This window comes from Falco peregrinus, chromosome 4, assembly GCF_023634155.1.
Source record: "Falco peregrinus isolate bFalPer1 chromosome 4, bFalPer1.pri, whole genome shotgun sequence".
NCBI lineage: Eukaryota > Metazoa > Chordata > Aves > Falconiformes > Falconidae > Falco > Falco peregrinus.
Genome location: NC_073724.1, coordinates 19,493,980 through 19,518,917, shown reverse-complemented (window position 1 = coordinate 19,518,917; position 24,938 = coordinate 19,493,980). Strand labels below are relative to the sequence as shown.

The following is a 24,938-nucleotide window of genomic DNA, read 5'->3' as shown; positions in this document are numbered from 1 at the left end:
CAGGAGCTAGTGCAGTTCTCTCCTGTATGCAAGGGCAGGGATGCCATGTGATCTCTTACTACTTTCAAGCATGGTAGGCTGGTTGTCAAATCCACAGGAACGCTAAGCAAGTGACACAGACTTCCTGAGAAGATGGGCAGTTCTGTTGCTTTAGTCAGCCGTATCATCAGGTTTGTGTGATTTTTCTGATGAAACGGCGAGCAGTTCAATGAATTTTTCCAGTATGTTTGGACTTACCTGAGGCAGTAAATAATGACTGAAACAGCTCTTAGGGTTTTGCATATCAGGTTTTTCTGTGAATGCCAGCTCCATCAGTCTTAGGTCTCAGATGGTAAAGCCTTTGTGTGGTAATACAAGAGTTTTGTAAAACTGTACAGCACCCAAGTGAGTAGAAAGTGGTGTTTCTCCTTTGCTGCCCTTTCAATAACTGGAAGACAAATTTGCTGTCTACAAATGAGAGCGTATTAGAATGAAATATTGATCGTATTTTCAAAATGCACTTTACTTTTTTCAAACCTTATAGTTAGTGCTGTAAAGAATCCCTGTTGACAGGAAAAAAGGAGTCAGGATTCAGTGGGTTTGTAAGTCAGCACTGATTGAGAGTTAGCTGCAAGAGCTCATCGTGTCCATTCTTGCTGTCAGTTCTGATCAGGCAACTGGAAGAAGTTTGCACGTGATGAATATAGTTTTGCTCTATAGACAGAAATTCTTCGATCTTGGTGTTTTCTTACTTCAAGCAGTAACCAGAATGTGATGTAAAATTGGCACATCAGCTGTGAAGCTTTCCTATTGAAGTCGTACCCATCCCTTCCTTTTATTTCCAGGATTAACTGAAGGCTGGTATTTTCTAGCTGTTGCTTTGGTAACTTTGTTTATGCGGTATGTCTCTTCTGCACTGTCCCAGCAGAAGAGCAGTTGACTTTATCATTTTGGGGGATTTTGTTTATTTTGTTTGCTTTTTTTGTTTCTTTTCTGCACATGCCCAGTTGAGCCAGTTGATGCCCGCCCAGCTGCAGACAGAGGACTGACCACACGACCAGGTATATAACTTGCATGGCTTTTACCTAACCTGTGTTCTCCCAGCGTGCATGTGGTCTGCTTGAGCTGAAATGATTATGTTTGCTTTGGTGTGACCCTCTCTTAATATGTAATGCTCTGTCATGAACCAGGGAAGTGTTCCCACACAAAATCCCATCAGCTTGTGCGAGTCTGCGTGTGTCAAGGGTGATCAGGATGTGTACTTGCAGAGAGACCCAGACACCCAGAACTGATGTTCAAGTTGTTGCCCCTTCTAGCAATAATGCTTTGGCAGACGCAGGAGGTGGTAGACATGGTACCCCCTAGTGCAGAGAGTATTTTTAATGTGGGAATGTATGATAGAAGTGTCGAATCCTCTATGTAGAGTATACAGTTTCGTCAAAGTTGGGGCTAATAAAGAATTAATGTGTACAGTTTTAGAATTGTAAGGGACATCAGGATTTCTTGCTGTGATACTTATATTAGCTAACTCCAGATATGTAAAAATCGATACGTATATTTTCCCTCTGGATTCACCGAGGACACCTCTGTATGGCTATTCGTTCCATTCTAGGATGGAGAGGGGCGATTGATTGCCTTCTGTAGGTACCTGTGTCTTCCTATTGATTTCAGAGTAAGAGCAGATGACTAGCTTGAGTCAGGCTGCAAATGTTTGGAAAAGTTAAATGGGACAAATCCAATTTTTAAAAGTAAAAGATTGCTTTTCATACTAACTTTTTTTGCTTTTTAGATTGGTTTTCCCCTTGGTTTTGTTTAGGATTATCTAGAAATGGCAGGTTCCATTAAGAACAAACAGCCTTTTATTTCAGAAGAGGTTACTCTCTAACATGTAGTGAGATTAGATTGGTATATTTTAGGGTCAGAATTATATCAGTATTGCATTGTCATTGTGGGTTTTTTCTTCAGACCAGATAAAACTGAGCAATCTGTCTTCTTTTTTCCTTCATCTTTTCATCCAAACATCCATTAGGTAGCATTTTGGGCAACACCCTCCTAGTGCATTTAAATCTTTCTGATAACTCACTGTGTTTACCGACTACAGAAATTGCTAGTTGCAAGTAAAATAAGCTCATATGTTATAGCAGTTGGGAGGCTGGGCAGTCTGATATCTTACTTGTCTTTAGAGTCTTAATTTGTTCTGTGAAGAGAGCCTGGAAACAGGTACAGAGCTATCTGTACAACAGTGCTAAAAATCACAGGATCAGGGAACGTCTCCCCGATACTGGGTAGTCTCTGCCTTCTAGATCAGATTTCTTCCCTGAGAGCAGTAGAAGTACCACCACACATGAAACATGAACCTGTTAATCTGAATTCTGTAATGTTAGTTCAATCTAGCAGTTTTCTTGTAATACTAAGGTTTGTTATTGTTAACCATTTTAATTTCAGTCATCTTGAAAAAATCTGTTAGGAGGCCTGTATTTGTTATATTTGCCTCCCTCCTATTCCCTCACACACACACACACACCAGAAATCTTTGGTGTCCTTTCTCTAGAGGAAGGATTTTCCCACGGTGCTGCACTCTAGTTTCGAAGTGAAATGATGTGTTTTAGTCCACTGTATCATAGCACTTTGTCACTTGGGGCAATGCATAGATTACCAAAAGTATGGCTAGCATAGGTCATGAGTGATCTTTGTGAATGTGTATGGTAGACCATTAAGGAGCAATAAAAAGTATTTCAGCATGTGACTATTAGGCTTGAAATTTCCAGTGGATACACTATCTTTTGCACTATGAATAACACATGGGATATTTCCTCAATTTTCTGCTCAAGTGCAAAAGTAGCACTGCCCAGGGGCCTGTGCCGCCTCTGTCACTTTTAGCACAAAATTTAAGTGCTGCAGAAGCCCGTGGTCTGCTTTTGGCACAGAGAGTGAACCCCTCCAGCCTAGCAGGGATGCACACTGCATTCCTCCATGCAGAGTGATGCTTGCTTCCCTGGAAGGATTGAAATCTCTCACTGCTGTGCCTGCATTCCAATTTTCACAGCATAAAGTGTCTTACATGAGCATGTGAGATGGGGGTTTTGCCCCTTTACTGTAGTGCTAAATGTATCATAACAGTAAGTAAAACATGCTCACTTCACTGTTCCTGGTAAACTTTAAATTCCTTATGTCTTTAATCACCTTGTCCAGACCTTGGCAAATTTGTACTTACTGTTACAAATTCTGACAATAAATGTCCCCCTGGTTTTTCATCATCCTTTAAAAACCATTGATCTGTGATAAAAATTCAGCTTAACAAAAACCTGATACTGATCTGAGTAGCTTTATGAACTAGCAGAAGAGGAAAGCAAATGGGTGCTTAATTAAACTGTGAAATACAAAAGAGATCCTGACAATTTAATAATGTGTGCTTTAAAATTGTTTTAATTGCTAATTATAAATAAAATTTCTAAGTTAGAGGTTAAAAAAGGAAAAGAGATACTTTCTTTGCAGTCACTCTACTTTCAGTAAAGTTGTTTTTTACAGTTTGGGGCTATTCTTTATTAAAAAAAATCTGAAAAGTGTATTATTCTAGAAAGAAAATGTATTAACAAGGGACCTGGAGGCAGATTAACACATATAGCTTCTTGTAACTTTTTGGGTTGTTTTTATTGCCTAGATTCTTGTTGATTTCCTGAAAGATTTGCACGCTTCATAGTCCTGACTTTCCAGTCAGTGCTTCTGCTTGCTTTGCTGAGGTGAACAAAGGTGGTGACTTGCTTCTTCAGGGTGAACGTACAGGCCTCATGTCAACCTGCCACAGTCCAAGCCTGGAATAAGAACAAGTGAATGTTCTGTAGTTGCTCAAAACCATTGAAGAATATCAGCTGTGAAAGGACTAAGACAAGCATACAAACACCTGCCCTTTTTCTTCTTTCCCATTTTCTTTTTATCACTTTTTGCCCACATAATATTCTTACAATGATCACGAAGTTTTCCTTAAAAGTAGATCAAACTGTGCAGGTGATCTTTATCCCTTTCCCACAAGAGAGGTAGTTTGGTCACAGTACAGAAAAGAGCAAGTACTTGTTAGTATTTGTGATAACTAGAATCTTGTTACTTCAGCACATTGTTCTCTCTTGTTCAAAAAATAGTCTATGAGCAAAGTCAGGAAAAGTGAAGAGTTGTCCAATCCATAGAGCAGAAAAGCTTTTAGTAAGGACCAAGTTTAAAGCATTTACTAAAATTTAAGCCAATTGTCCAAACCCCTGCCTCTGTTGCACTCCACCTTGGCTGTCAGCAGTTGAAGCTTGAATTTGAATCTGATCTACCTCAGTCCCAGGAGGAGAGTAATTTCAGAGGGGCTGCCATCTCCTAGCATGGAGACATCATCTGCGGTATTTGCAAAGGAGCCTAGTGCTTCAACACACTGTCCTTCCCCCTTTTACGTCACAAGTGGGAAAACAAAAATAAGAATTATGCCTAAATCCCTTTCTTGGCTCTTTCCTGAAAGGGGAGTAAACAGATAATAAAAGGTCAAAGTGAAAGAAAATAGATGCATCAAGTAGTCATCAGTGAGCTATTTTTTAATACAACACAAAATGATAAGACATTTATGACATGTTTCTTACTCTTTATAAGTATCTTCATACAGAGAGATGTTAGAATGCTTCAGTCCAGCCTGAGAACTTCCTTAGTAAAAGTTTCAAGTAGAGAGGATACCTCTTTCCTCGATAGCCTCGCTGTAACTGCTTTTTCTGTAGTGTTTCCTTCTCACCTGTGCCCCCGAGGTCACTTTTTCTTGATAAACATTTGATTTCTTGCAGCTGAATTTGGAGTATGTGTTTATTGGTAACTTTGTGTGTATGTGTGCGTGTACATATACACACATAAATCATAGAATCATTTAGGTTGGAAAAGACCTTTAAGATCAAGTTCATCAAGTCCAACCATTAACCCAGGACTGCCTGTATAAAAACATCTTTAGAATACTCATAAGCAAGCTCCTTTTTTACCCATGTTAATTCAGCAGGTCTGATCTGTGGAAATTTAGTGAAGAGTAGAAAACCTGCACCAGAATGGATGTTGCTGAGTATCAGCAGATTTTCTTGAAATTCAAAGTGATAAAGAAAATAACCAGTGCTCTGTTCAGGGTAGATCATATTCTCATCTTTTGCACAGTTGCAACTGTAATTATACCGCTAACAGCTGTACTTATATCACTCACAGGATGCCTATCATTCATAATGCAAGAATTTTATGATACTGTTAGCTTCCTCCATGTAGTATAGTTTGGGGTTGGTTTTTTTTTTTTGCATTCTCCCAACTCTTCATCAGTTGATTGTTTTTGCAGTCAGTAATTTTGAGGAGACATTGCACATAAAGCTGCATTTGTGTCTCTGGTGCTTCCGTTGATAAATCATAACGTGTCCATCCTCATTACATGATATGGAAGTTGAGGGATTTTTTTTATACATGGTTGCAGAGGCTCTGTAAGCCTAATGGCTGTTCTGCAGAATCATTAGCACATAGGCTGCAATCTCTATGAGGTGAGGGCATAGAGCAGCTTAGTGAATTATTTATGATTTCCTTGCCAGAAATTGCCAGGGTTTTTCTCCTGTTTTAGTGATGTTAGATCAACACAGTTGTCTTAAACCAACTGTCTGCAGCCCCCAAATAGAAATGATGAATGGATTTTTTTTTTTTCCATAAGGTTGCTTTGTTTCATAGATCAGATAGTTATTACCTGTGAATGCAATTATATATGCATGTGCACAGCATTTGCTTTGGCATGCCAGAAAGATTACCAGATTTTACTTGTTTTGTTTATTCATTTTTACACACATATAAAATAATCTCTGGTATTCTCAGAATTATTTCATACTAAGTTCCAATTAGGTTCTTCTTTAAAAAGATAACATTCTGTTTTGCACTGGTTTTTTGCTTTCTCCAATTTAAGAGCCCTGTAGTAATCCATGGAGTAAAAGCAAACCACTGTTTCATGGAGAGACCAGAAAGTTTTAGTTCCATGCAGTCTTAAATGTACTTACTCCTCAAAGATATTTGAGTCGTCCTTACAAAACAATCTTCATTCTTCTTTCGTTTCCGAATGAAATGACCTGCACAAAGTCAGATAGTCATATGGAAGTAATAGTTGAACTTCTAGTAAGAACACATGGCTGTCTACCTGGGTAGTTTTTCAAACACTTCATTCCCTTCCATCCACCCCTTTTATTTTAGATTAAGCTTTACTCAGATAAAACTGTTTACTACCCTTGTAACAGGCCTTGATTCAATAAATCTTTTCTTGTTCTTGTCGTTACTCAAATACAGTTCATGGACATAGAGTTAAACGTTTTCCTGAATGCAGTCATTATATCTGTTGTTTAAACATGCTACTTCTGGTTTTCTCTGTGTAGAGACCACCCAGGTCTGGTAGTTTCTACTGTGCTTCAAGTGGAGGTTAAACTTTTAGCTCTAAAAGTAACCAGAAGACCACAGGCACATCTGATACTGTTTCGGATCCTCGGAAAACAAAATCTTGCTAGGCTGTTATTTAACAGGTAGATGAAGCAATTAAGAGCAGTATAGTAGATAACGACACCTAAATGCGACCTTGGTGGAATTCATTATATTCTTTTTCTTACCCTTCTTAAAGGCTTAATGTATATATTTACACAAATGCAAAAGTTCATCTGTTTGAGAATAAAGTGTTCCCCAAAGCAGCTACTTTGTTTTTATTTCATGAGTAGTTTTAAACTCCATACAATTTTATTTTGCCTCCCCTGTAAGGGCAAGGAACTACAAGGTTTGCATACGCTGCTCTTTTTGATGTTAGGATATGCGTGTGTGTGTACATGCATGTGTACACTTGTATGTATAAAAGCAGTTAACTTTGCTAATTAACAGCAATACAATTAGAAGCCCATCATAGCTCGTTTTATTGGAATTTGCTAGATGCTTTTAAGCATGTGTTTTTGATAGCTAAATAGTTTTGTCAGTTTTTCCAAGAAGTTGCAAGTTAATGTATTTACCAGCTGAACTGTAGCATTTTTAAATCAAAGTAATTAAAAATGTAACTCCCTAAAGACGGTATGTAATTCAGAAGAAAAACCACTAATAATTATAATCATTTGTGAATGTGCAGTGAGGCAGTTCTCTCACGTTTCTTCTTTTACATTGGCTTTTGTGTTTGGATTGTGTATTTTAGACTTTGTAGTGAAAAAACATCATTCTGTGTCAGAATTTAAGTTCTTGTCATATAGTTAACTTTTCTTTGTATGCTTGTCTTGAATGCAAGAGTAGAATGGTATTAGACAGCTGTTAGCTGTCTGCTGATTCACATACCTCTAATAGAAGTTTTTGAAAAATCCTGAAGTTTTTCCTCCTTCAGTTAGTACCTTTGAAAAATAAATCTTTGATTTTGTCATCTAGGTCTAAATAGACAGTCACCGGGACAGGAAAGTGAATGAACTGGAAATAAAGAGAAGTCTGTTAAATAGAAAGTCTGAATTCTATAATGTAACATAGCGGAAAGGCATATATAATAACCCCATACGTATTTTTGTCTCATACCAGGTATTTATTTGATTACAGTGTGGAGTCATGCTGCTTTTACTGTATAATCAAGTATTTGCAGAAGACCACCAGTTTACCCTAGTTGTACTTTTAAAAAGTTTTTTTTCTCACTTCTAAGGGAGATAGGAGGAAGGAAAAAATTGCTATAGAGTTTGTTAGTGCAACAGAAGATTTTTCTATTTCTGACCTTTTTCCTATGCTGGCTGCCAAAACCAAGTTTTAGTAAGTCTAACATCATTAACTTCCTAATATCAGGTCCTACTTTATGTTCAGAACCCATGGCATTTTTGTGGATTCGTGAGTAAGGCCAAGCAGACCACGAGACCTTGGTCACCTGACCCAAAGCAAAAGGTTTCTGCCTGATATCAAGGCAAAAGATTGTTTAACCTGCTGCATGCTGGAAGTACAGCTCCCATGCTACTGTTTGACGGGAGTGGGAAGAGGGAAGGGAACCTTCAAAGAAATGTAGCTTTAGGGAAGCCCAAGCCTGCATTTCTCCAGCAGCTGAGAAGACAGCTGATGAACTTACCACCCTCGATCGCTCATTGATGTGAAGGCTCCTGACCTGTTCTGCCCCTGAAATGCTGCTGTAACTCCTGCCTTTGGCATTTGGCTCTGTTTAACTGAAGCTAACAAAGACCCACGGTCTAAGCTATCGTAGCCTGCTTTCAGTAAAAGTGGTCAAAGCCCATGAGCAGAAGTACCCAAGTCCATTATCCCACCTCTAGCACTGATGCATGAGGGATACTCAAGAGACTTCGTCTCTGCTTTATACTCCTGGCACATCCACTGAGCTTTTGGCAGCCAGCATTTGATAGATATCAGTACTAGAAATTTTATTTTTACCATTGTGTTTAGTAACCCTGGATGAACATTGCTTTGCATTTGTTCATTTGTATTTTGCACATCCTCATTATTTGTGCCAATGAGTTCCGCAGTCCAATTTGCATTGTGCCAAGTTATATATATACACACTCTTTTGTTAGTTTTTAATCTGCTATGTCATAGCCATGATTGTGTCCTGCACTTTCTTATGAGAAGTAATGAATGACCGTTTCCTGCAGACTTTCTCCTGGTCACTCACACTTGTATAGGCCTCTGTAGTGTTTCCCCTCGGTTTTCTCTTCATTCTGAAGATTCCTGGTTTGTCTAGTCCTTCTTGTACAGAAACCATTCCATACCATTAATCATCTGTGTCTCCCTGCATTGTACCTTTTCTAGTTCTGCCTTTTTTTGAGCTGGGGTGACCAGAATGAGTAGCCAGATTTAAAATGAGGATGCATCATTTATACAGTGGTGTAACAATGTTTTCTGTTTTGTCTGTTCCCTCATAATTACTCCTAGCTTTCTCTGTGCCTTTTTGACTGCTACTGAGCCAGCTGCCCACAGAGAGTTACCCACAGTGGCTGCAAGGTCTCTGTCCTGGGTGGAACAGAGCTAACTTACAGCCTCTTGTTGTGTATGTATAGTTAGGGCTACGTATCCCTGCAAGCACCACTTTACATTATATCAACATTGGATATCATTTCCCTTTTTTTATGCACTCAGAATTTGTAATATCCTTCTGCAGTTCTTTGCAGCTGTTTTTGCTTTGGCTATGCTCTTTTTTTTGCTTTTATTTTTTGTCAGTAAACTTTATCACATCACTATTCACTGCTTTATCCAGATCACTTTACAAACAGCACAGCACAGATCCTTGTGGGACCCTGCTGGTAACCTTCCTCCATTGTGAAAAATGGCTGTGTAGTTACACTTCATTTTCTATCTTTTAATCAGTTATGGAAAGTCGTGTAGGATTTTTGCTTGTAGTCTTTGCCATCGTAGCTTCTGCCAGAGCTTTGATCAGGGACCTTCTCAAAAAAAAGCTTTTGGCTTTTTGGAAATCCAGATTCATTCCAAGGCAAATCACTGTTTCCCATGTGCTTCCTAACTCTTCCAGTGACCTCTAAGAGGTTTGGGAGGCAGGACTTCCCTCAACAAAAGATAAGTTTATTCATCACTGATTTATCTCGTATATGTATGCATATGTTCTAATCAATATTTACAGCTTAAGTGAATTTGCCAGCTGTAGTGCCAGAGTTGTGCAGTTCCTCAGGCCCTTGCCTTGTGGGAGTTTCCATGTGGGGCAGCAAGTGTGGCCGCGGACAGTGGCGAGCAGCTGGGAGCCACCACCTCTTCAGCCACTTCAGCTGTGGGCAGTGAACCAAGTCCTGGGAAAGCACTTTCCCCCCCAACTATTTAATCTATATGAAGCGCTACTATTTCTGTCTGTGTTGGGTTTTTCACCCTCCCTTTTAATCCTAAAAACAAAAAAGTCAGGGGGTTGAAGAGACAAGCCTCTGTGCAGCCAGATACACATTCTCGTTTTCTTTGCTTCCCGTTGATACAGGTGTAAGGGCTATTTTGAGATTATACACAAAGGAGAGTACGTTTCATTCTTATTTTAATTTGGAAAACTAACTATAACTGCTTCAAGGATAGGTTAAACTTCTTTTCAGGTACCATGTGGGTTTTATTTCCCTTACCTCCATTTCCTCCTGCATTTCATTGACAGCACATCATGGTATGTTTTCAAACTGCAGTTCGTTTAAGTACTTTACAGTTCTTGCATTTAGAAATGGTCTCTTTTATATAAATGTTATAATATACTTGTGTCAGTAGCGTAACGCAGCATCAAAAATCAGATTCTTTGTAAAGAAATTTGAGATTTTACGTGCTTCATTTCTTTAAAAGAAGACACTAAAGTAGAATTTATGGGGCTTAAAGCGTCAGACTGTTCAAGAAAATAACCATAAATACTTCACTGCATAAAGATGATTCTTGTTCTCTCCTTTGCATGGTTTCCTATGAAGAGAAAGTTCAAGACCTTAGAACGGGATTGTACAGTCCAGAGAAGTTCTTGGGAACATCTGTTCTTGCTGATTCATAATACAAAAATAAATTGACATTTAATGAAAAAAGAAATTGCACGTTCAAAGGCAATAAAAGCACAATAATTCTTACACTGAGTGCTACTTTAGACTGTGGAGCTCATTGGCACGTGGAAGTCTTCAGGAATTTATTGAGAGTCCAAAGAGATGGTGGAGCACGAGAGCAGTCAGCAGTGTTAAGAATTTTAAAAGAGGTTCTTCCTCTGTCAGAGCTTAAGGTCAGCCCAAAATACTGAGAATGAAGGCTTGGAGAGAGGAGTCAGGGTGTTAAAATGCTAAAATAAGTACAGACAAGGAACATGAACTAGTTTGTTCTTATTTCATTAGATAGGGTGAGGAGGTAACATCTCATAAAACCCTGCTTCTGCGGTGTTTGTACCTCTAAGAAATATGTCAGTCACTTGGTACCGAGAAGGAGAATGACCAGCTATGTGAATACCTGTATGGTCTCTGTAAGCCAGAGCCAGCTTTTCGGGACAGAACATTCATAGATACACAATACAGGATGCACTGCTCAGCTGTTTTAAGTCTGGCTCTTTCTCCTAAAGCTATTTTCCAGGAGAAAATACTGACCTTCTTTCCAGTTAGGCAAGTGCAGCATCTCCCCTTTGCATTCATAAGGAGAGAACAGGACTGCAAACTATCTACAATTAAAATCACTACAAGCTTTATTTACTTGCTTTACTGTATGTTTCTAATCAAAGGGGGCAGTTGTCATCTCTGACAGAAGTCAAGACTTGCATAATCATAATTGTGAGCAGTCTGAAATATGAAAACAAATAACTGTGTAAACTTCAGGAACATTTTAATAACCCTTATTTGTGCATGTTTGCGCAAAAGGTACAGAGTCACAAGAAGAAGATACAGTATCTGGGGTTCCCCACCTCACACCATGGGTATGTGTTTTTTCCTCACAGCAGCCTGAGCTTAGGAGGGAGGGAGGTTTCGGCCTAAACACCAAATGTTCTTGACATTGCTAAAGAGGCTGTCAGAGCAGATAGTTAGTCCCTTGCAGCTTAGTTTTCGCAGTATTTCATGCTGGAAGCCTTTGATGCTTGTACCAACATAGTTGCGGTGGATTAAGGAATGTTTAACAGAGGAGAAATTTTACCAGCTCAGTCTGTGTCACCTCAGTGAGACTTAAACATCAGATGTACCTCACTTTCCTCCCCATTCCCTTTCACGTTGCATCACACCTCCTCTGCTTGAATGACACCATTGCCTTCTGCTCTTGTAATGGTGGAGGTAAGCAGAGTGTAATTGAGTTGATGACTTTAACGAATTGTCGTTGCGGTGCAATGCAGGTTCTGGGTTGACCAATGTTAAAACAGAAGAGATATCTGAAGTGAAAATGGATGCAGAGTTCCGGCATGACTCAGGATACGAAGTTCATCATCAAAAGCTGGTGAGTGAACACACAGTGCTTTCCATACGTGAGTTCCGAGTTGCCGATTCAGTCTTGAACTAGTGGGTCAATTACAGCCATGTTTCCCCCAAGAAATGTGGGTGCTGAAAGTGCCAACAAAAAGTTTTCATGTGAACAGGTGATGATTTTTCTGGTTCTCTCTTAAATGAGAGTAAACCTGGAACAGCTTCAGCAGAGAGGATGGAAAGCCATTAAATCTCACACGAGAGGAAATTCTGACAGTTCCTGCCCTTGCACCGCCATGTGAGTAGACATGGTCATATGGGCTTGTCCCACGGTCCATCTGTCATGGTCTCGTAACCAAAGACAAGGGATACAGAGGAAGTAATATGCTAAAAAAGAAAAGAAAAAAAGTTTGATGGAGACACACAGCGTGGTGCAGCAAGAGAGAGAGAGTGACACCATTTCAGGAATAGATTCATTTTCTGTCAAAACAGATGGTGGTGGTGCATGAAGGAGGCTAAACTCCATGGAGCATAACCTTTCACAAGATTGCCTGCTTGGGATAAGAGGAGATTCTTCACTAGACTTAATTTTAATTCGTGCTTGGCTGCATCTGTGAGTTTTGTTCCTTAAGGTATATTAAATTATGAATAGATGAAAGGCAGGTAGGAGCAAAATATTGTTTCTCATTTGAACTATGCTGCTTATGAACACAAAAATAACAACCAAAAGCAATATAAGTAAGAACAAGCATCTTCTAAAAGCTCTTTTCAGTCCCTTAATAAGTAATGAAGAATCCGTACAGCAGTGTTGACTACAGACCTTTTCTGCTTCCTCTTTTTTAAAGGTATATTACACGATGAGATTTCCGTTCCATGACTTACAGTATCCTGATAATAAACTTGAAAACTTTTTTCTTAATATATTCTTAAAGCTAAGTAGCGCTGAAAATTAACATGGGACTCAAATTTGCATTTGACTAGGCAATCACTGTGTGAAAAGATATTCTGCCATCTCTTTGATGCTGAGAACTAAGAATTCCCAGTTTGACTAGCTAATCCAAAATGCATTAGCACTAATTTGGGAAATTCCGACATGCTTGGCTCAGATGGGTTAAACATCCTGATGGAGTAAACCCATGCAGTTTACTGAAGGGAATGAACTTGCAGGAATGTATTTTAACTGATCTGTCTCATGTGCTTACCAGCAACAACCTTTAAGCAGTTTGATACCATCCCAAGCAGTTTGGTGCTGGAAACTATCCTTACCATGGTGGCTGATAGGGAATGCATTGCAATCCCTGCACTTGGGTAATCTGTGTCATGCTTAGAGTGGGACCTTTCCATCTTATTAAAGTATTTTATGCCATACTTCTCACTGATAGGTACAAGCATTACTTAAAACTTAGTAAGCTGTCCTCTAGGTTATCTTTCCAATTGAGACTGAGCAAGGGGTCCAGTCTGGGAAAGTACTGGACTGATGACGTACAGGGCATTGGTTGTTTACCAAGTGCCATATCCTAGCCAATGCCCTTCTCCATTAGCTTTAATTCAAAAGCAATAAGCAGAAAATACTTTCATCTGTTCTCCTTCTCCTGTGCCCTGGTAGGATTTACTGAAACAGTCTTCTTAGGATATCACTTTGAATTGAGCAGCACATTGCATTTTACACACAAACTTCTGAATTGGGCTGAAATTGCAGTTATTTTCTCCTTTATGTGGATGTTCACATTTTAACTGTACAGTAGGTTGACTTTCACGGCTTGGAGTGCTTAAGGCCTTCCTCTGTTGCACATGTATATTAGCTGGGGCATTTCACAGTGCTCCAAAATAGTATGGTAACAGAATTTCAGTCCTGGGCAGGTAAAATTGACAGAAGAAATTATTACTTCACATCAGCTTCTGCCAACACTGTCCATTGTGTGTACTTTCTAGTGAATTCTTAACCTTGTTCAAACACATTTCTTGCTTATGACTAGGAACAATATAAATATTTATACTGCATGCTTTAATACCTCTCTGAGGAAGATCGTGTTTCTTAAAGAGTGCAAATGTTATACAGCTCATTATAATTCTCAGCTGGTTTCCTGCTTCCCTCTCCATTTTTGTTAAATACTTGTCAAAGTATTTAGTCTTTCAGAGTGAGATAGTCTTAAAATTCTGTGAATGTAATTCATTCTCTAATCCTTTTTGCCCGTTTTGATTAAAAATAGTAATAATAAAAGCCTGCTATTGGCAAGCAGACAATAGGTTTGTAAAATATGCATAGATGTAAAATAATCCAGGATATTCCTTGAATACAAAACAGGACAGTTAAAACAATCACTCACCCGCTCCTGTTGCGAAAAGCCAATCTTATTAAATGCATAGTAAAAGCATCTTACTGTCCGCTCTTTTGCCTTATCAATACATATAATTCAAGCGGATCTTCTGTTTTTTACAGAACTTTTATCTAGATCTCACACGAGTATTGTCATGATCCTGTTATAGCTCATTCTCCCTTTACTCTGCAAAAGTATCTGAAGCATCCCTTGATGGTCACTTAAATTGGCACACTTGATTTTGCTAGACTCTTAGTCTCTTTGGTGTGAGAATTTTATCCCAGCTGGTTGTGTGCAAGTTTCATTGTCGTGCTACGGGTCTTCACCACTCTTTCATAGAAGAAATGTATCACAGTCCAAACAAGCTACGTAGATGTAGATTTATGAACACTTTCATCATTAGCATTCTAAAAATAAATATATGTGTATGCCCCCTCGTTAGTCCTCCACAAGCTTATCAGTCATTTTGCAATTAGTTTGACTCGATTACCCAAGGAAAAAAAAAAAAGCAGCTCCTGTCTTAAGACCTGTGTGAAGCAGAAACATGGAGGTGAGTCTTTCCCTTAGCCACAGGACTGCTACACCACAGGCAATACAGATTTCCTGAATTTCTCTTCTCCAGCTATGAGAGCTGGGGTGCAGCAATCCAGTTTTGAATAATTAGGATGACTGTTCGATTACTGATACTTCAGTAGGCTTTGTATTGCTGTGGCAGCTGGACAGGTTAGCCAAATATTCAGTGAGCTTTTTATTAGCCACCTTCCTTTATTTTTCTTTTGCAGGTGTTCTTTGCTGAAGATGTGGGTTCAAATAAAGGTGCCATCATTGGGCTAATGGTGGGAGGTGTTGTCATAGCAACAGTCATTGTCATTACTTTGGTGATGCTGAAGAAGAAGCAGTACACATCTATTCATCATGGGGTTGTGGAGGTAAGAAAAGACTACCAAGCACCACTGCTGTCACATGTACAACACAGTCAACACACTGCTCTGTAAATATATTTACAAACAAAGAAACCATATTTTTGGCTGGCCTAATGTTCAGAGTTGGAGTGGTTGCATCCAGTAGAGTGGAATCAAATTGCCTTATTTTGTAAATGCACACAGAATGTAAACCTTGTTAAGTTGGGTGTAAAACCACAAAAATCTCTCTGGAACTATTTCAAACCAATCACCTCATAATGTGAAAGTTCATTTTATAGGAAATTTAACAGCAGCCAATGAGCAGAGGGATTTATATGCTGCACAAGAGGAAAGATCTGGTTTTACTGTTGCTGGGAATTTATGCACACAGATTTCTTTATTTAGCTTGCAAATAGACATTTGAGGCCGGTCTTCTGTGGATTGTGCTGTACACAAGGATTTTCCCTATACAGATACTTTATTACTTTTTGTTCTCTAAACAAGATTTTCTTTTGCCACCAACAGCTTTTGATTTATGGCTAATCTGAAACTCATAGATTTGAGAAACAAATAATACATGACACTCTTATATTGGATTTTCAAGATGAAAACCATTGCCCCTTCCCAATCTACCAAGTTAATTTGTAGTCAGTTTACAGTAACTTAAAATACCTCATCTGTTGCTTGGATTTAAGACAAGATCTCTGTAAGCAGAAAAACTTAAATTATGAGAACTGGAAGGGTGTTCGTGTAACTCTCTTCTCCCCCCACGTGTATTGATACCTAGTTTGTTGTGTGAGTGTCTGGTTTGGGGATAGAATCATGGAATGGTTTGGGTTGGAAGAGACTTAAAGATCATCTAGTTCTAACCCCCCCTTGCCATGTGCAGAGACACCTGCCACCAGACCATGTTGCTCAAAGCCCCATCCAGCCTGGCCTTGAACACTTCCAGGGACGGGGCACCCACAGCTTCTCTGGGCAACCTGTTCCAGTGTCTCACCACCTGCACTGTAAAGACTTTCTACCCAATAGCTAATCTAAATCTACCCTCTTGCAGGTTACAACCAATAGCCCTTGTCCTAACGCTGCATGCCCCTGTAAAAAGCCCCTCTCCAGCTTTCTTGTAGGCCCCCTTTAGGTACCAGAAGGCTGCTGTAAGGTCTCCCCAGAGCCTTCTCTTCTCTAGGCTGAACAACCCCAACTCTTTCAGCCTGTCTTCACAGGAGAGGTGCCCCAGCCCTCTGATCATCTTTGTGGCCCTCCTCTGGACTTACGCTATCAGGTCCATGCCCTTCTTCTGTTGGGGGCCCCAGAGCTGAACACAGTACTGCAGGTGGGGTCTCATGAAAGCAGAGTAGTAGGGGGCAGAATCACCTCCCTCAACCTGCTGGCCACTCTTCTTTTGATGCAACCCAGGACATGGTTGGCTTTCTGGGCTCAAGCACACATTGCCAGGTCATGTTGAGCTTCTTGTCAACCAACACCCCAATTCTTTCTCCTCAGGGCTGCTCTCAGTCCATTCTCTGCCCTGCCTGTATTTGTGCTTGAAATTGCCCCAATAGTACTTGTATTAGCAAGGACTTGAAACACTTACATGTTTTTGCCTTCCAAAACTGGTATTTCACATTACTGATTGAAACTAAGTGTTGTTCAAGTCCATGGTTTATGTTGGTTTCACCTTGAGTCAAATGGACCTTGCTTTGGTCTTGCTGGAGATGTACATACTTTCTGATGCATGTATTCCACTGTCTGGGGCAGTGAAGAGTCTTAAAAATATTTGAGTAAGTGTTTGTCTTAAGCCTGTGCTTGTCCATCCCTGCGTCCATGCTGTGGTTGCCCATGTGGTCTGAAACTTTCCAAAGAGACATGATCAGAAGAACACCAACTGTTTGGGGTGAGCCTTGAGCAAGACAGCAAGCTGTGCAGAATTTTGAATGGAGAGGCAGAAAAGAGTAAGCGAGAATCTCAGCTTTAACGTTCCATATGGAAGTTTCCAGCCCATTTTGTAGAAAATTGAATCAGGTTTTAGTTTTAAACCACCAAGCTGATAGCTGCTGCCAACAGTTGTGCAACCTGAGGTGCTCCTTTGGCTGGGTTTAGCGACAACAGAGTAGGGCAGGAGGCTTGCTAGGCCAAAGCCCCAAGTCAGACATTGGATGTGGACGTACCACTGTTGCAGTACGACTTTAAAGTTTCAGGTGGACTTTGCCTGATAGAATGACATGGCAAAATTATTCCCGGATTCCTGTGAGCTTTCCTCAGTTGAGAGTGAACTTGGAAATGTTGGACTAGAAATAGCATGCACAAGCTGAACGAGTAATTCATGTCAAAATGACAGCATCACTTAGGGAATAAAAGATTTTACAGATAATGCCATAAAGCTATAGCATGTGGATGTACCAAGAATATTAGTCGATTTATAGTACAGCAGTGTAGATGGTGTTGCCTTGTAGATTTGCTGCATTGTGTCTGGCATTGGCAGGCAAGATTCCTTATTCTGCCAGACTTGCTCAGTGGTCCTGGCAGACTGCATAGCCTCACTGAGCTTCTTGCCTGCAAGAAAGGCATGACATCTATTTCTGTCTTAGGTTGGTGAAAATTTTGTACCACGCACTTTGGGGGGTGGCAGAGGGGAACACCCAAAGATCCATATACAATTGATGTTTTAACAGTAAAATGTCTTCAAAACTAGGTTGTTCCATTCCGAAGAAGATTACTTTATTTAGCAACAGTGCACCTTTAGCATGCTGTGCACAAAAAGCACGAAAGAGCAAAACCACTTGATGTAAAAATAACTGTACATCAACTCTGCGTTGGCAGAGTATATTTCAACAAAGCATGCAACCCGTATGTTGCGTGTCAGAAGTTGCCATGAGAATTCAACTCTCTGGTAATGGATGCAAGATTACAAAACAGGTCCTGTTCCACCTGTATTCTTATCTTCAAAAAGTACTTTTTCTCATTTCACTATGATTTCTTTAACAAAAGATGTTATTAAAAATCCTGTTAGCCTTTTTTGAAGCTCTGAGGAGAAATATAGAAGTGTCAGAATAATTTTCTCTGAAGTCTGAGAATAAAAACATTTCAAAGTGGTTCAGCCTCCTCAGAAAAAGGACTTCCAACAGTTAAGTAAATAAATGACTGAATGGCTGAAAGTTACTTATTGTATGTGCATACAGGAGCTGCAACAAACATTTTGGAGGTACTTTTTGCTGGTGCACCCACCCCAGCTGTCTGCAGGAGGTTACTTCCTCCATAGAAGTAGGTGGCAAAAGAGAAGTTCTCACCTCTCCTGTACTCTGGACAACAGCTGACTGTCTCAGCTTGTTCTCTTTGAGGATCTTCTTTTTGAATCATAGAATTATAGAATCATTTAGGTTGGAAAGGACCTCTAATATTACAAGTCCACCACTAAACAATGTCCCTAAGGACCACATTTACATCTTTTAAATACCTCCAGGCACGGTGACTCCACCAGTTGTCGGTCAGCCTGTTCCAGGGTGTTCTGCTACAGAGACAAGCACCTCCAGCAAGACTGCGGAGGGGGAGAGGTGACAGCAGGAGGGCTCACAGCAGCAGCAGATTGCATACTGCAGTCCAACTCTCAAAGTCTGATCTGCAGTTGTATATTAGGCAGCATCCATTTACCATCATTTAAACAACAATGTTGTGTTCAGTGCATCTCTGAGGGCTGCCAGCACCTCCTGTCTGGGTTTTGATCTGCCCCATGTGTGTAGAGGCAGTACATGAATTTTTCTGCAGCGTTACCATCTTCCTGACTCCACATCAGGGTTTTCTGCATGAAAGATCCGTAGGATGGAGTAGAAGGGGATAGATGGACAACCACTCTCAAAAGAGGTTATCTACCTGACCAAGCTGTTTTCTCAAGAGACATCACATCAAACAGAGTGTCGAGGCTGATTCTCAGCAGCGCCAGAGTACCCACACTTCTTACATGCTGTGTTCAACTTAGGCCACCTCCATAATGGGTGCAAAAAGCTTCTTAAAATGGTAAATGGCTTTAGGGATTTACTGACAAGGAGATAATCGGGTTCAAGGCATGTTGTTTGGCAGAGCAATACCTAGGGCAGAGGTTATAAGGAATGTGAGGAAGAGTTTGGCAGTCGAAATGGGTAAAAGTGAGTAGAAGAGAAGACATTCAGGATGAGTGATAGTGCACGTAGGTTGGCAGTGAGATGGATTATCCTGCAGCAGACAGCTACAGGAAGGAGAAGTACTAGCACTAGTCATTTTAAAGGCTAAAGGGGAAATGTATTTAAAAAATTGACTAAGACTGCAAGTAGGAGCCTCGATAAATCCTTTTCATCTATAAATGCCATATTTCAGAGGTTATTGGACTTTCACTATAAAAGAGTTTTATCAAAGTGAGACTTTTTAATATGGAATATTGTGCAAGGGTGTTAAAAAATCAGTCTGATTTTACTGTCTCTCCTCGTATTTTTTTCCTAATCTCTTTCTCCACCCTTATTTTCTTCTAAGTTTCTCTAGTTTCTCATCAGTTCTTTAGTCTCTTCTGCCTTGCATTTTCTTTGATTCTTCTCTATTTATGTTGTTCTATTACCCTGTTTCTTTCCCACGAGCAACTTATGCTGTGTGCTTACCACATCTTCTAGTCCTGAATAAGAAGTGCTGAGTGGGAGGCTTAAGCTAAAACAGGTGACAGGGTTCACCACAGTGTTATTTAGAGCTTAAATATGAAGAAGTACAGCGCAGGTTCTGGCCTGCCCCTCCTTTGCATCCCAGCCTAGTGCGGGGGGGGGGGGGGGAGCCTTCTAGAAAAGAAGGTGCTCTCAAGCATGTATTGATACACAGAGATCCCTGATCATTTAATCCCAGAGCTTCATACTGCACTTCAATTTCATGCTAGAAGAGAACGTGTCGGTGGGTTTAGTTGTGAACTGTGAGGCTCTCACTTCTTGATTTGGAGAAGCGCTTAGATGCTCTGGTAGCAGGAGCCAGGGATGACTTGATGCTACAGCAGCCCCTTCAAGAATGCAAGGAAGGGTGGCTTTTCCTCTGCACTTGGTTTCTATTGTTATTTTCTCTAAGTGTTGAAAAGGCTATGGGGACATTTGCAGTTTTCCCTGCTTTGTTCCTCTCTTCCTTTCACAGCCCTGTTAGTGACAACTTTAGCAGCAGATGGCATGCAGCAATATCGTCACGATGGAAGTAGTTAATGCTGTTAAATTGGCATGGTCCTCAGGACAGCAGGGATTAGGCCTTTCACATGTTTGTACAAAACCTCTGTGGAATAGATTTGTTAGGCCCTATTGTGGTTATACTGATGACATAGATCGAACAGCTCTACCTATCAGCAATAACATCAAGGAATTGCCAGAAGTTGATTCACTGCATATGGATGTAGATGGTGTATCCTTGTGGAGGGAGAAGTTGGCAACCCTTGGGGAAAGGACAGGGAAAGCAGCAGGAAGCGACCCAGCCCCTGGAGATGGTTGCAGAGTTGTTAGTTGCTGTGGGTTGTGGCAGCTCAATCACTGCCTCCTGCCCAGCCCCACCGCTGCCCTCTCTGCTGGGCATAGGTGAGACCTGAGCAGCAGGCACCCACAACGCTCTTAAAATGCAAGCACACAGTTGTATGCTGGCTGCTGAGCAGTCATTGGGCAGAAATGTCCTGGGGATTTGGGTGCAGAGGTTGAAGAGGAGACGGGCTGTGAAATTCCCAGGGGTTCTTTTGTCCTTGATGGATCAAAATGACTGTTGACAGCCGAGCTGAGCACTCACTGCTTGCATGGGCTGGCCAGGGAAAGCTTGCATCCTCTGGAAAAAAAGTTTCTTTTGTCACTTTTGGAGAGGGAGGGGGGGCAGGGAAAGAAAACCACTAATTCCTTCCTCTCTTCGCCCCCCCCCCCCCTTCTAAAACTGGAAAGAGCAGCTTAGAGCAAGAGCGACCTCTCTCTAAACATGATGTCACTGCCTAAGAGCTTGTAACGTGAAGAAATTGCAGAAGGTTGGGTTTGTTGCGTAAGAGAATTATTCCATGCAAATGCAACTTGAAAAAAAGTAGAGAAAGCCTTTGAGTGGTTGTATTTTAACAGAAAAAAAAGGCCAAGTTATATTGCGAAATCAGAAACACAGGGCAGCACCGTGTCAGCTCAACCCAGTGGTCCTTTCTGCCTGGCTTCCAGCTCCCTGCCGGCAGGAGTCAAGGGCTTGCTGGAAGGCTCAGGACTCCCAGATACAGAGAGTTTCACAATAACTTACTTGCAAGCAAAAGCAATATGTGACCCTTAAAAGTTGGGTACTTCACAAAAATGTTTAATTATTGTGTAAGAATAAGAGATTTGATGGAAGTGCTGATTGAAAATGCAGTTGGAGAGTTGGAAGGTGAAGAAGGAGGTTTAGAAGGGGCACAGATCTGAAAATGGATCAGATTTGGGGTTAGCAGTTCATCTGAGCAGTCCAATACATGTGCCACACACAGAACCAATTCTTCTCTTAAGTAACAAATAAAAGAACATCAAGACAGAAGATGGCTCTGAGAGGAACCATTTTCTGGTGGCACTGTGGGAGAGGTGGTACTGTGATAGAACCTACCGCAGTAAAAGAATGGCTGCAAAAATAGCAGCCTGCATTTGTCCCAAGCATGGAAAAACATACCTTTAATCTTTCTCCAGAGTATCAGGTAGCAACTTACCAGAGGTCATAGTCTGTCCTCACTAAGCTATTTCCAGTGTTGTAGAGTAGATTTAAAATTAGTTTCAGACATACGTACTTCTCGTTGCTTTTTTATTAAAAGGTTAGAGTAAGTTAGCCTGCTATATAAGGCTTCTTGAGACAATACACTTTCCATTATTCAAAAGGCAATTTCTATGCTAGAAGTAAATTGATGTTTTTCCTAAAGGTCAGTAGTTACAGGAATCCACAGAAAAATGTTCATACCTAATACTTTGTTGTAGAGTTTTAGGCACCTTCCTGATTTCAAATTTTTGACAATGTAAAATTTACTTTTTACCTTCTAAGAGCTGTCAAAGACTAGAGATATCAGATAGCAAATTAAATACCTGACGAGCAGGCTTTCTTAGCTTTGTTTTCATAGATGGCTAGCAAGACAGCCAGGGTACAGTAGGTTTTGAACACACAACAGCTATTGAGCTGATACAGTAGAGGTAAAATACCTAATTAATGTTTAGAGACTGTTCTTGCCCACTCTGATCTGATGGAGTTTCATATTACTGTAATGTTCGATGAAGGAAGAAAATAATTTGTGGAGTCACAGGTATTCAATGGAGAGGTCTTGACCGAGCTGTCTTTATGCCTGTCTTCCAAGTAATGAAGAAAGGTCAATTTTTGTTAAGCAGAAATAATTAAACCAGTGCAGACACATCAAGCTATTTGTCACTAAACTGAACCAAACTCTACCTTGGAGCCAGAAAGGTTCTGTTTCTGTGAGTGCAATGGGATTTTTTGCTCACCTTGTGCCTGGCTACTCTGACATTTCCTTACTACCCTCATTTTATTTTTTCCAGTTAATTTTTCTTGGTTTTGAGACCTCAGCACCTGCAACAGATCTGAGAGCACAGTATAGACAGAAGGCAGCCTCAAGCCACTTCCTTCAGCTTTTTAGTGAGGTTTTTCTTTTCTTCCGAGATCCAGTTGATCCCAAGTATAGGTACCTAACTATGTCCTAGGGGAGGGAAACCTAATAATGGGAGACTAGTGGGGAGATGCAAAATACATCCACTTCTTTAGTTTGTTGAGTTGCGTGATTCCTGAGCCAGCCAACATAAACAAAAGCTGGTACTGCTAAGTTTGGTCAGCTGGTTTTGAAGTCCTGCAGTAAAAAAAATGAGTTGCAGAGTTACTCCTGTTGCCTTATCTTCTCCTGCATATTACTCTGCCCAAAAATGAATTCTGACTGTCCAAGCTGGAAGGCCCGTCTCTTGCAGGTTGCTCTTTAAAACTGTTCACTGGCTTCTCATGTATTGCTGGGTGCAGTGCCGTCTATTGATCTTGTTCACGTGGCCACCCTCAGTCCTGCGTAACTTGGAGAGCAGTTTTCAGAGACTGTTGTCTCTTCAGACAAAGTGAGAGCCTCCCGGGGGCCAGGTTTAATACTCTGTTTAGTGGAGAAGTATCCCTATCACTTCCCAGCCACCTTTACTTTAGACTTTCTTAGGAGATTTTGACTGGGCTTACTTTCCCTGCTTCATTAAAAGAAGAAAAGGGGGGTGGTCCAGGGAAGAACCTATCAAAGAAATTGTCTTGTGTTTCATGGGAAGAGGAGGGTACAGAGTATGTTGGATGGCTGTGAAGTGGGCAAAAGTGGGGTATGTGGTGAGTTAACCAAGAATTTGACTCTGGTTTTTCCATCCCACAACAGGTGGATGCTGCAGTGACACCAGAGGAGCGCCACCTTTCCAAGATGCAGCAAAATGGCTATGAAAATCCCACCTACAAGTTCTTTGAACAAATGCAGAACTAGGACACCACAGCAGCCTCATGAGTTGGACAGCAGAATGATTGCTTCACTGCCCATCGGTGTTCAGTTATAGAATAATGTGGAAAGAAAGAAAAACACTCTGTTTTATTATTTACTCATTCTCGCCTTTTGACAGCTGTGCTGTAACACAAGTAGATGCCTGAACTTGAATTAATAAAATCAGTAATGTATTTTCTCTCTCTTTCTCTTTACATTTCAGTCTTTACACTACATTATTAATGAATGTTTTTTGTGTACTGTAAAGAGGTTAGCTGTATTTAACTAGTGCATGGATAGATTCTCTTTCCTAATTATTTATCATGTAGCTCCTTAGCCAGTTGTATATTATTCTTGTGATTTGTGACAAAAATTAAGTCCTAATTGAAATATGCTTTAAGAATTGATGGGGGATGCTTTCCGTGTCTGTGGGGTTTAGCTGCTTCTCTTTGCTGAGCATTTTTTTCTGATCACTATGCATTTTAAAGTAAAACAACATTTTTTAAAAAGTATTCCAGATGAGTTATTGAAATTCTTTTCCTCTGCAGCTGCATTTTATTGTACAGATTGTTGCTCCTGCTGTATTAGTGACGTAGAAATCATGGGAATACACATTCGTTTCTTTGTGCCTGTTTTATGTGCACACTTTAGGCATTGAAAGGTAAACTTTATTTTCTTTTCCATGTATCTTTTTGATCTTTAAAAAAAATATTAAAAAGAATCCCTGTTAATTGTGAGCACTTCTTGGGGGGGGGGGAAGTGCCTGCTGGTTGAAAATTAACGGGGATCCTCTGCAGGATGATTGTACAGAACCATTGCTTATGAATTGATAGCTTTCTACACTGTGTTACATAAATAAATTAAGAAAAAAACGTTTGGGCAAGAGTTTTCTTTGAAGCCAGAAAAGAGATTTCTGAAAGCCACTTGAACAGAAAACATGGATGTTCACACTGAGAGAGGGGTTGGGAAGGGATTTTCCAACAAGGATAATGGCACTTGCAGTCAGACCAGAGCAGAAGGAAGGCGGCAGTGAGACAGGACGGGGAGTGAGGGGCACAGACTTTGGCACATCTGCCCTTCTAAGATGTCATCTCTTTTTCTTTTCCTTTCTTTCAGTTTGTATAATAGTGTTTTAATGTAAATAAATACATTCCTGGAGGACCCCTGTTGTAGTGGTGTGTTTCTGTGCCAGCCAGCTGCCCTCACTCGCACAGAGAAGCGCAGCGTGAATGACTAACCTCCCACCTCGCCATCCATCCCCAGGAGCAACTTGCTGGCAAGCTCTTCCCTTGCCCCCCCGGCTCTGCCGCTGTCAGCTCCCTGGCAGGATCAGTGCCTTGCAACGTGCCTCGTAGGTGAACACAAGAAGGAGCCTCCCAGGCTGCAAGACCGTCCAGCCTGGTACTGTGGTGTGACAGCA

General features: G+C 40.6%; 1 protein-coding gene across 2 annotated transcripts in view; it reads left to right on the top strand.

Moving 5' to 3' along the window:
* Nucleotides 1–24,679, top strand: part of APP (amyloid beta precursor protein) — a 229,123-nt gene extending 204,444 nt beyond the window's left edge. For both annotated transcript variants that reach the window (XM_055801199.1, XM_055801198.1), the window contains 4 exons: nt 987–1,040; nt 11,774–11,874; nt 14,941–15,087; nt 23,423–24,679. In XM_055801199.1, coding sequence (XP_055657174.1) covers nt 987–1,040; nt 11,774–11,874; nt 14,941–15,087; nt 23,423–23,524 — 404 coding nt within the window. In that variant the 3' untranslated portion in view covers nt 23,525–24,679. The remainder of the gene's footprint in view (nt 1–986; nt 1,041–11,773; nt 11,875–14,940; nt 15,088–23,422) is intronic.
* The last annotated feature ends 259 nt before the right edge of the window (nt 24,680–24,938 follow it).